Genomic DNA, 12,837 nt, shown 5'->3' with positions numbered 1-12,837 from the left:
AATAAGATAAAACGTTTCCTAATTTTCCATGATGTGTTAAAATCATTAACTGATGACAACATCTTTTATACCATTTTGTAGGCTAAAAATAAATGTGTACATCCAGAAACAGATATAAATTCAGAATTCGGGCTTTGCATTGGTTAAAAATGAGTGGCTCTTAATGAGATGATGGTGATGCAGGTTTGTTGATGGAGATTAGCAAAGGTGTTCACTCAATCTTATCCACTGTTTTGAAGAAACCTAATCATCTATAGGAACAATTCCTTAAACTCATAAAACCTAATCACTTGAAAGAAACGGGTGTGGTCTTGAGAATCAACCAAAGGGCACCCAAGCAGCCAGGCTCATTCTTCTCCAGAACACACAGAGTGCTCGTGGACTCCACAGGCTAGGAGCCCTCTGAAAGCAACTCCTGCCACTTGTGAGGACCTGCCCCCATCGACCCCATAGAATAACTTCTACAGCAACCACTGGTGAAACCATTCGCGTAGTCCTTAGGTGAGTATAAAAGCGGGGAATGGGAGGAAGAGATGAGATGTGGAGGCGTTTTCGGGATTTGGAGTTGTCCTGGGTGGTGCTTCACCAACAATTATGGGACATTGTAGATCCTCCCAGGGCCCACTGGATGGAACGTGGGAGAGTGTGGGCTATGATGTGGACCACTGACCATGAGGTGCAACGATGTCCAGAGATGTACTTACCAAATGCAATGGATGTGTCATGATGATGGGAGAGAGTGTTGCTGTGTGGGAAGTGGGGGGTGGGGGCGGTGGGGTTGAATGGGACTTTATATTTTTTGAATGTAATATTTTTTAAAAAATGAATTAAAAAAATTTAAAAAAAAATGTGCAGGGCAGGAGCTCCTGCTGCTTCCCCAAATGCAAACAGGTAAAAATGGCATAACTTTAATTTACCCACCAGCGAATCTGAGCTTTTGTCAATGAAGTGATACTATTTGCCTAGTTAGTAAAAATGTCTTATTTGTGGATCAAATTATTTTATAATCATTTCTTGCTATGTATATTTGGAATTCACATGATGAATAATTTTGTTCTATTAGTTTATTTATTCCTAGTTTGTTCAAGTGAATTGTAAGAAACAGAAAGTAGTTGCCAGATAGGTTATAATTTTCCCTGGTATAGATTCTTAAAAGTTTTTAGCAATATTTTATTCTCTAGGTAAAAACGTTTTACATTCTGCTTTACAAGTAATGCGAACATGCATAGGTAGGAGAGAGAATACTCTACAATATATAAATAGATACAACCATACAATCAAGGACTGGAAAAATATTTTTATGGTGGTATGTTCTCTTCAGAAATAGCACTTTTCTGGCTTAAATTTTAAAGAAACCAAGACATGATTTAGCCTACATATAGTGTTACTGGTGATCATGCGAAAACATCAGAAATAAGAGTGTCATCTTTATCCATGTACTGTGGAAATGAGAAACCAAATTTTTTAAAGAAAATTAATTTTCAAAAACATGATTTGCTCTCTGGTGCTGATTGTCGTTATTGCATGATAATTGCATCTTTTCACAATGAGAAGAGACACTTGATAATAGTCTGATAGGACTTGGAAGGTACAGATATTCCCTTATCAATTTTTAGTTTATTTAATGCAGAGGTATTCATTCAAAAGCTGTAGGGAAAATTCAGAAGCTTAATATATTCATATAAGAGATTCCCATTGAAAGTGTTCCCAATGTACAAAGTATACTTCAATCCTTATTAATTATGTATTCAGAAATTGGTTTTGGGTGGTGGATACTATGTGAGATAACAAAATACAGAAGAGACTACCAAGAAAATTAAATTAATTATGGAAAGAAAAGAACTTAGTCCAATGTTCCTTGATAAGCCAATCACTGGCAAGCAGTGTCATGATTGGTTTTCAGACTAATAACACCATCTCTGGAGTATTCAATCAAACTCCTCATCCCTAGTTATTAGAAAGTAAGTAATGCCTCTCCAAAAGCTGGAGTCCCGTTCTTTTTTTATTTTTTTTTTATTTTTTAAAGGAGGTACTGGGATTGAACCTGGGACCTAGTATATGTGAAGCAGTAATTTAACCTATAAGCTCCACCCACTCCACCCTAGAGTACTTTTAAGGAGGAGAAAAGGGATTAGGTGAGTAGAAGCTTGTTGGACATATATAGCCAACAAAGTTTTCCATATAGCTTGAGAGATCTTCTTGTGCCTCATATTTCCCATTTGAGTTATAAACACGATAAATCCTATCCTGCTCTAGAAACGAGTGTATTATTGAGTCACAACCTGAACAAAATTTTGCTTCAGCCTTTGCCTCGCCAAAGCAAAATAATAAACTTCTGATTTTCTTATACCAGAAAAATGGACCCAGTTCTGTCCCAAGCCTTCCAGAAAGAGCTCACCTGCTCCATCTGCCTGAGCTTGCTGACAGATCCTGTCACCATAGGCTGTGGGCACAGCTTTTGCAGACCCTGTCTCCACCTTTCCTGGGAAGAAGCTGAAACTCCTACCAAATGCCCCACCTGTAGGGAAACCTCTCAGCAGACAGACTTCAAAACCAATATTGTGTTGAAGAATCTGGTGTCCTGTGTTAGACACGCAAGTCTCTGCCAATCTCTGAGCTCTGAAGAACACATGTGTGGGACACACAATGAAACTAAGAAGATCTTCTGTGAAGAGAACAAGCACCTGCTGTGTCTGCTCTGCTCCAAGTCTCAAGAGCACGAGACTCACAGACACTCTTCCATAGAGTCGGCCGCAGAGGATTTCAGGGTAAGTGATACATTTTGAGAGGTGGGGACACTAGTGCCAAGAGTTTAAGGAAAACGGGGATCATCACGGGTGATTAATCTGGTATTTACAGAGGGCCTGGTATATGCCTAGGCACCGAAGATAAAGCTATGAATAAAATACACACAGACCTGTCTTCTTGGAGCTTGCATGCTAATGGCATGGTGATTAAATGAAAGGTATTGTTTTGTGGTTAAGCAGTATAATGCTCAGGCAACTGTAAACCCCTTATTTTCAGAAAGAGTTGCTGGTGACCAAAACTACAAATGCAAGGAGGCTTTTATGTTGCAAATATGTTTAGCAAACTTGGAACAAAGACGTAAAGTAATAGGCTATTGGAGTGTAAGGGACAAGCAGCTACAGACCAAAAATCTAAGGCAAGAGGCTTATCTGAAGACTACCCGTATTATATGAACTCCTCATAGAACAGTCACTTAGACAAAGAATTACATTAAATTTGGTGGTTCTCCAGTATCAAATTTCCCAGAATTGGAAGTTACAGAGGGGAGCAGGGAGATGTTATCATTCTTATACTCTCCTAATAGGACGTTGACCTAACATCCCTTACCTCTCTCCACCAGTGACTGAAATCAGTGATAATTTGTTCTCTGGTGCTCAAATGCATAGTTCCTTTTACAGGAGAAGCTCTTAAAGCAGATGAGATCTCTATGGGAAGAGATCCAAGAAAATCAGAGGTATCTAAATGAAGAAAACCGAGTAACGGATGTGTGGATGGTGAGTGTGAGATTGCATCTCCTGCAGAACCAGTCTGAGGCTGGTCTGCTGGAAACGTTGCCGAGGGGACGTGAGCTGAACCACCACGTTCCATGAGGTTCTGTGAATGGGTGAATAACAGTAAAAGTACCCACGTTTTCAATGTAGGTGGCTTGACCCCTGCTTAGGATTTCTATATCCTAATATATCAGCCACTAGAAAAAGGGCCATCGGGACAATATGCTTCTGGTGCTAGCAGGTAGGCACATACAGGGATCTGGAGAAGTTCAGTGATCATTGCTCAAGAGGTCAGGCAGTTCCTGAGTATAAAAATGAATCTGAGTTCTGAAAGACAAGTAGGCCTTAAAAATCCATGGGTAATTCAGGCAGAGATTTCTGTGTCAATGAATTCTAGAACTTGGAGTGCTTATGACTGGGAACTATGGCTAATTCATAACAGCTAGTGTTATAGATTATCAATATTGACCAGACTCAGACTTTGAATATAGTTCCGATTGAGAGCTTTATTAGCCGCGCGGCAACTGTCCCATCCTATGCAGAGGAGAGAGCAGCCCCCAGTCTCAGGGAAGGGGTGTTTTTATAGCTTTTTAGGAGGGGGAGGGGGTTTACGAGCAAGCAAGCAGGCACAGAAGCGGAACCCTGCCGTTAGCTGAAGATAGCGTATCTATTTTTTTCTAAAAGCCCTATGTTATTTATTGGCACTTTTCTTGTGGGCGGTCCTGAGTTATTTACTGGCACTCTCCTTGGAGGCTGCCTTAAGTCATTTATCTATCTGAAGGCGCCTGCAATTCCCACCTCCCAACATAGTTCTATTCCTATTGTCCCAATGTGGCCTTACCCTTACACTAGCTCAAAGGTCCCATGGAGAGAAATGGGAAGTGTGAAGGGCAGTGAGAAGTGTACCTGTAGTGGTGAAAAGGGAAAGTACAGTATCTAGAGAATACTGGATCAAGTAGGTAAAAAAGAGAACGTTTTTTAAAAAGTAAGTTAAGGGGTAAAGTGGGGCTTGTTAAGGGAGGAATACATCCACATCGACAGGGAATAGTCACGGGAATGGGAACAAACGCCCTTAAAATGCAGGAAAATATGAGCCTATGGGCTTAGCTAGGAGGATGGAGGCCCATTCATAGACACACGGAGGGCAGAAAAATGACTGAGGATAGAAATTAGTTTGAAACTCTGTGCTTTGGAATGTTAGGAAGAACTTACCTGATGGTTCCTAACCCTGAGAGGAATACACAACATTTCTGAGGAGGATGTGTGGTCAGGCTGTGTGGTCCTGGACACCTGTCTGATGACAAGGCACAGGGAGGCAGTGACTGGGCTCTCCCTTCTCTTCTGGGTTTTGATACTTTCAGCTTCTTGCCTTCCTGGCTTCCTCTCTCTTTTCATCTGAATTTCATTCTCTTATAAAGAACTCCATTAAGAGAATTAAGACTGACCCTGGGCCACATCTTACAGAAGTAACCAAATCAAAAGTTCCTACTTAAAATAATATTAAAGCCACAGGAAATGTTAGTTTTAAGAACATGGTTATTTGGGGGTACTTGAAGGTTTAACCATCACAGGAGAAAATGGAGGAATATGTGGTTTCTGAGAAGTGGGAGGATGTGGATTTGGGATGTCTGTAGCTGCTTGGTAGAAGTCATGATTCAAAGAGAAATAGATGAGCTTTAAGTGGCGGATATGAAAGTCCCCTTGAGTATGTGACCTAGGAAACCCACGTCCTTGCAGGATTATGTGTGTCTGCGGAGACTGATTATCAAAGCTGTGTATCAGAAGTTGCATCCAGATCTCCATGAGGAAGAGAAACAAAATTTAGAGAAACTGACACAGGAAGGCAAAAACATTTCTCAGCAACTCAAGAAAAGTAAAGTCACAATGGTTCAAAAGAGGAAAGAACTAAGAGAAATGTATGCAGAGCTGATGACAATGTCCCAAAAACCAGATGTGGAGATGCTCCAGGTAAAAACCAAGGACATGCCTGCAATACATATTAGATGTGTGACCCCCATTAGTTATTTACTACCAAATACACATTTATTCATGTCCCAATTGATTCATGTGGCGGTTAATGCCTAACTGGGAAAGACAGGTATGAATTGCAACTCCTCTCCTGACCATGAGCAACAGAGCTTTATGGCATTTGAGAGTGGACTCCCTAGGGAACATTCTCTTCTAAAATTCTCCTTGTCTATCTTCTCTAAAAATCTGAAGGAACACTTTATACAAGGGCATGACATTTTAGTCTCCAGTTTGATAATAAGGAGGAATCTGGGAAAAGCTAACCTTTTAGTCCTCTTAAAAGTCCTGGATTTGAATGATCCTCACTTTTGGACACACCACCCCTCAGGGACCAGCTGTGGGAAAACCACTTCCCAGACAGCGCTGCATGGTTACCGTGGTTACTGACCAGCACCGTCTCTCTCTCCAGTCACCTTTGGGTTCAGAATTTATCAAGGATTCTGGTGCTACTAATGTGTTAGTACAGGCATAATCTTTTCTTGAGGAGAAGGATAATGAATTTACAATAATGGTAGGAGTGTGGAAGTTAGTACTTTTCTTTTAATTAAAATTTTTTCTTCTTCTTTATTTTCTTTTAAATGTTACATTAAAAAAATATGAGGTCCCCATATACCCCCCACAACACCCACACCACCCCTCCCACATCAAGAAACTCTTCCATCATCGCGGCACATCCACTGCACCTGGCGAATACATTCTGGAGCACCGCTGCACCACATGGACAGTGGTCCACATTGTAGTCCACGCTCTCCCCCCATCCACCCAGTGGGCCACGACAGGACACACAACGTCCAGCATCTGTCCCTGCAGCACCACCCAGGACAATTCCAAATCCTGAAAATGTCCCCACACCATATCTCTTCTTCACTCGAAGCCAAAGACTGGATGGCAGAATGGCACTCTCATCTGAAGATCTCACTTTCTTTTTCTCTTTACAGGATTTGGGAGATATACTGTCAAGGTAAGTTTGCCCTTCAATGCAACCTGGGTACAATGTGAATTTTGAAGGTATCAAGCTGTTTCTAACAAACCAAAGACATAATTAATTAGATTATATTAAATGGTTTGCGTATACATATACTAATACTAAATATGATTTCCTGTCCCTCTTTATCAGGCATTAGAACTCTTTTGTTTCATTTCCCCTATGTGACAAGGAATTATGTGTTGGATTAATTGATACCAGAAGATAGCTACCTGTAATTTTAGATTTGAAAATCAAAAGCATATTGAGGTACCCGGATGAGTTTTACCCAGGCAGTAAGAAAGAAAGTCATGTAACTTTAGAAACCAGGGATAAAATTATGAAGATTACCTAAGAATGGTGCAATGCCACCCCATTATTGTGGAGGCAATTTACGATATCAGACTTACCTGAAATAATATTTTCAGTTGAATGCTTCTCTCTTCTTGCATATTTTGATGGAGCCTTTGGCATCATAGAGATTACTTGCATCTTCCCCCTGCAGGAGTGAGTCACTGCAGCTGCTCGTGCCCCGGCCGGTGCGCCCAGAGCTCAGTGCAGGGCCCATCACTGGACTGATGGACATGCTCAGATGCGACCGAGGTGAATGTCAGCCCATAGTTGGGACCATATAGTTTCCCTTAAAATAATTTCCCGTTGCCAATCCCTCCCTCTTTATTAACTTCTAAAGTAGTAGAGGAAAGCAGCCTACAAAGAGGCATTTTAAGGCCTTATTCCTTTGTGATACTGTGGAAAAAACGGAATTAAAGATGGAGACAGATAAGAGTGATCAAGTATTTTGACAATGAGAAAAAGGAATGACTTGGACAAAGGGCTCATTGAGATCTAGAACCATTCTCAGATACAATATCAATTTTGCAGCGAGTCATACAGATTAATTGCAGTTAAGTATGGTAATAGGGCTAGTGCTATTTTTATCAATATCTTCCTTTAAGTTTCTTAATAACTGAATTTGTTATAATGTGCAATTTAATTGATATAATCAGAAAAGTTCCCTGAGAAAACATAAAAGGATAATATGCAGAAAAGAAAAACTTTTGAATAACCAAAATAAGGCATTTTGGTGGTAGATGAGGCTGTACAGGGTAGACCTAAACCCGGAGGGTTAGACAAACAGACAAGCAATATTTTTTTTGTCTTTATTTATTTTTTTAATATTACATTAAAAAAATATGAGGTCCCCATATAACCCCCACCCCCCTTCCCTCACTCCTCCCCCCATAACAACAACCTCCTCCATCATCACGGGACATTCATTGCACTTGGTGAATACATCTCTGAGCACCTCTGCACCTCATGGTCAATGGTTCATATCATTGCCCACACTCTCCCACAGTCCACCCAGTGGGCCATGGGAGAACATACAATGTCCGGTAATTGTCCCTCCAGCACCACCCAGGACAACTCCAAGTCCTGAAAATGCCTCCACATCTCATCTCTTCCTCCCACTCCCTACTCCCAGCACTTTCTCCACATCAATGCCACATTTTCTTCGATTACTAATCACAATAGTTGATGAATAGAATATCAGTAAGTCCACTGTAATGCATACTCTATTCCTCCATCCTGTGGACCTTGGAATGGTTGTGTCCATTCCACATCTATATGAAGAGGGGGCTTAGATTCCACATGGAGGCTGGGTGCAATCCTCCTGCTTTCAGTTGTAGGCACTCTTGGCTCCATGTTGTGGTGGTTGACCTTCTTCAACTTCATGTTAGCTGAGTAGGGTAAGTCCAAAAACCAGAGTGTAGGAGCTGAAGTCTGTTGAGGCTCAGGGCCTGGCTGTCACATGGTCAGTCCAGAGATTCAGGTCCCCTGGGTATATATTAAACCCCAGCACCAACTACAGTTCTGGTAAAGACAAGCACATATTAAGCCTAAGATGAAACCAAAACCAAGCATCAAAGACAGAAAATTCTGCATTGGAAACCTCTGCTAAGAAGACACATTTAGATTTTCTTAGTAGAAATTTGCTGGATTAACTGCGATATGATAAAATCTCTGAGAATGTCATCATTCTTCATTTAGGTATAAGATCATTTTTCCCTAAAATCGGGCAGTGGTCATTTATGTTGCTAAGGACTTGCCATGCAAACACAGGTCTCCACACCTTTCTGTACCATGAAATGTAATCAGCTAGAATTTGGTCACTTCATAATACAGAGTTTTAAGGAATGTTTTTCATTGTGGTTGGGTATTTGTTTCTTCTCTATTTAAATGGGTAGCCCTTGAATCTCATATTGTTCAGCCAGAGTTGCTGTTGAAGTCTTGACCTGTGTTTTTTCAACTGAGAGTCCTGGCAGACCCTCTCACTTCATAGGCATTTTTATCTTTTTAATTAAAAATTTAAAAAAATTTAATATTAACTCATCGAACAAATTTACATTAAAAGTCTGTTGTCAGCAAGCGGCTAAGGCTCAAGCAATTGAGTTCCCTTTTATGATATGGATGACCTGGTTTCCATCCCTGGGATTTCCTGGAAAAAAAGAAAGATTCCAGATCTGCACAGTGGGGTGCAGGCCCTTGTGAGGCAAAGCAACACACCAAACGAGGATGATGCAATCAGATAGGAGAAAAACAGTCTATTGTCTGCCAGGCACTGTTTTTTTAAAAAATGTATATATATATATATTTATTTTTAAAAGATATAGGGGATTCCCATATGCCTCACTCTCCACACCTCCCACATTTATCCACATTAACAACATCCTTCATTAGTGTGGGACATTCATTGCAATTGATGAACACATTTGGAGCACTGCCACTAAGCGTGGATTAAAGTTTACATTGTAGTTTATACTCTCTCCCACACAATTCCTTAGGTTATGGCAAGATATATAATGGCCTGTATCTGTCATTGCAATGTCATTCAGGACAATTCCCAAGTCCCGAAATTGCCACTGTATTACACCTGTTTTCCCTTTCCCTGACCTCAGAATCTCCAGTGGCCACTGCCTCCACATCAGTGATATAGTTTCTTCCATTTCTAGAATCACAACAAGTCTATGCTAGAATACCAATAAGTCTTACCTAGTCCATAGTTCATTCCCAAATCCTGAGGATTCTGGGATGATGCCCACACCACCTCTACTTGAGAGGGTTTTCAGTCCCATACAGCTGATGGATGGGACTCTTTTGCAGTTGTAGACTCTCTCAGTTCCTTGGTATGGTGGTTGTCTATTGTCACCTCCTTCTTAGTTGTCCAGGGTGAGTCCAATGAATGAGAGAGTAGGTGTTGCAACTCTATTGAGGCTCAGGGCCTACCTGGCACATGGACAGCCCAAAGATTCAAGTCTCTTGGATGTACACGTACCAACTCCAGCACTAACTATAGATCCAAATAGAAGGGATAGAAGAACGATGTGGAGGGAAAACAAAACTGAGTCCAACTCTATTATACTGGGGAGCACAATCTCCAAAGTAGTGCCCACTGGCAAGGCACCAAACTCTTGAGCTATCTGCCCTGACCTTAGTGCCTGAGTGTCTCCAGAGCCCTCAGGAACCCCACTGTTTGGGGTAGTGTCTAATTTGGCAGTCAACGAGATGCTACTGAGATGAGCATATGTGTATCCTCTGGAATGACCTCCCAACTCACTTTGAAATCTCTTAGCAATATAAACTCATTTGTCTTTACCTTTTCCCCCCTTTGGTCAAGATTTTTTTCCAGTTGCGTTGCTAACTGATGCTTGGTAGTAATCCCTCAGTGCCACAGAGGCTTATCCCTGGGAGTCATGTGTCATGCTGGGGGGAAGTTATAGCATTTATATGCTGAGTTTGGCTTAGAGAGAGGCCACATTTGAGCAACAAGGAGGCTCCCAGGAGGTAACTCTTAGGCAACCTATAATACTAGACTAAGTTTCAATTTCAAGAGTAAAGTTCATAAGCACAGTCATCAATATCAAGAGCCCATCAATGGACCTCCTCCTTCACTAGCCATTGCCTCTGTACTTAGGGGATTCTTGCTGATTCATTAGAGAATGTGGCAGAACTCCCCAGGATGGAAATTCAATGTTCTTTTGACTATTGTGTGAATCTCTATGCACCATGACAATGCCCCGTGATCTTTAGAACACGTTTATATGCCTTATATGTGTGTCATAGGCTTTTTAAAATTGATTATGACTAGAATATTCTTTTCTCTCTACAGTGAACATTGCCTTCAATAATGAAACATCCAGTCACAATATCACGTTGTTTGACGATGTGAGAAGTTGGAGATTTGGGCATGACCATCGGTATGCAGCTCTTAAATCTAAGAGATCTAAATATTTGGCTGCATGGGGAACCCAGGCCCTCATCTTGGGCAAACATTACTGGGAGCTGGATGTGGACGACTCTGGGGACTGGGCTGTAGGAGTCTGTAGGGATTTCTGGATAGGGAGGCATGACACACTGGTTGAATCTGAAGATATGTTTCTTCTTTTATGTATGAAGGAGCATAATGATTACAGTCTTTACACCACGGCCCCATTGATCTGTCAGTATATACAGAAACCTCAGGGCCGGGTTGGTGTGTTTCTTGATTGTGAGAGTGGAAGTATAAGCTTTTTGAATGTTGCCAATAGTTCCCTCATCTGGAGCTACCCCAATTACTCCATCAGTTTCCCTGTCAGGCCTTTCATTTACACTGGCTGTGTATGATCATAGATAAGTCAAGAACCTGAATTTATGCCTAAGAAATCCATACCGGAGGAGTCCTTTTGAACTGAAGCAAATAAGTGCAGCCTTTATTATTCTTTAAGCTTGTTTTACTTTAAGGTAACATCACTCTTTTGTTATTAAATATGAAGATGGTTTGAAAGCAATTTTTGGGGTGTTTCATTTTCTTTACTTTAATAATTTCTCTTGTGGCTCATTAACAAGAATATATGCTGTGGTCATTCACCAGCTCTGAAACTTGTTGAAACTGCAAGAATATATTGGTGTTTGATTCCATCTTACTAAGTCAGAAATAAAGCTTACATATTCTAAAGAGACCCAGTTACCTATAATGCACATATCAAGACGACTTATACTTTTTCCTCATCTTGACCTAGTAGAATCTCATCAATTCTCCTCAATGTAAAATGCATGTCTTTTACAGGGAAATATCTTTTGACGCTTAGAACCAGAATATGCCTTTACATAAGCCCTATATTTGTCCTTTCCTTTTGTAACAGTATAAAGCAAAAGACATAAAATAAGGATCTCTTGTTTTTACTGCTGTGTACTCAGCAGGTAATGCAATGTCTATGACACAGTGGTCACTTAACAGATATTTGTATGAATAAGTTAATAAATCGACAAGAAAGTCACCTTATTTCAATAGGGTTTCATTACTGCCTGTTGCTAAATAATCCCTGCTATCATGCTTAATAATATAAAGAATAGGGAGGCAGATGTGGCTCAGGTGATAGGCCTTCTGTCTACCATATGGGAAGCCCCAGGTTTGCTTCCTGGTCCCTCCTGGTGACAAGCTGGCCAGTGCCACCTCGGTGAGCTGACTGCCCACACCCCCTTGGTGAGCTGATGGCAGATGGCAAGGACAAACAAGGTGAGGGGGAGAATAAATAAATGAAATAAAAATAAATAAATCTTTAAAAAATAATAATATACAATCATCTCAAAATTGCATTTCTCAAGTAAGAAAGATTAGAAAATTAGTTCTGAAACAGATTTGGATTCAAAAATTTCTGACTAAACACTGGCAATAATCATTAATTGAAAATACTATAAACCATTGAAAAAATACAAATTATTGGTTAAAATTACTTAGGTCAGTGATTTTCAAAGTATGGTTCTAGTTTCAGCAGCATAATCTCTTGTTAGATATATTATGTGTGCTATTTGGTCTGAAATGTATGGTTTAATAATCCTTCCAGGTGAATCTGATGAACACTAAAAGTGTTGAAAAAACCTGAATTGGGCTTTTTCGTTTAGCCAAAAGCTCAGTGAATTTCTTACACCTGAGAATGAAAATGTAACACTACAATTTGATTCAATAGTGTTGATTTATTCTTTCTTTTTTATTTAAAAAACAATTTATTGACATGTCATTCATACACGAACATACATAAACAATATATGTATAGTAAAAGTTGTGGACTTACAAAACAAACATGCATAACATGCTCCCATACATCACCCCTCCACAAATATCTTGCCTTGTGAAATATTTGTAACAAATTATGAAGGAGCATTGTCAAAGAATTACTACTAAATATAGTCCGTATTTTACATTGGGTATAGGTTTCCCCCCACCCACCCTATTATTTTTCTTGTTCATAAATCATAAAATTTACCTAATTGTACAATCAATGGTAGTTA

General features: G+C 40.2%; 1 protein-coding gene across 1 annotated transcript; it reads left to right on the top strand.

The window, feature by feature from the left end:
* Positions 1–2,357: 2,357 nt before the first annotated feature.
* LOC101441829 (tripartite motif-containing protein 43) lies at positions 2,358–11,172 on the top strand. The gene is made up of 6 exons (XM_004452428.1): positions 2,358–2,768; positions 3,426–3,521; positions 5,256–5,486; positions 6,485–6,507; positions 7,016–7,113; positions 10,679–11,172. The coding sequence occupies exons 1-6, from the start codon at positions 2,358–2,360 to the stop codon at positions 11,170–11,172; spliced, it is 1,353 nt and encodes a 450-aa protein (XP_004452485.1).
* The last annotated feature ends 1,665 nt before the right edge of the window (positions 11,173–12,837 follow it).

This window comes from Dasypus novemcinctus, chromosome 10 (genome assembly GCF_030445035.2).
Source record: "Dasypus novemcinctus isolate mDasNov1 chromosome 10, mDasNov1.1.hap2, whole genome shotgun sequence".
NCBI classification, from domain to species: Eukaryota; Metazoa; Chordata; class Mammalia; order Cingulata; family Dasypodidae; genus Dasypus; species Dasypus novemcinctus.
This window is presented reverse-complemented; position numbering and strand designations above follow the sequence as displayed.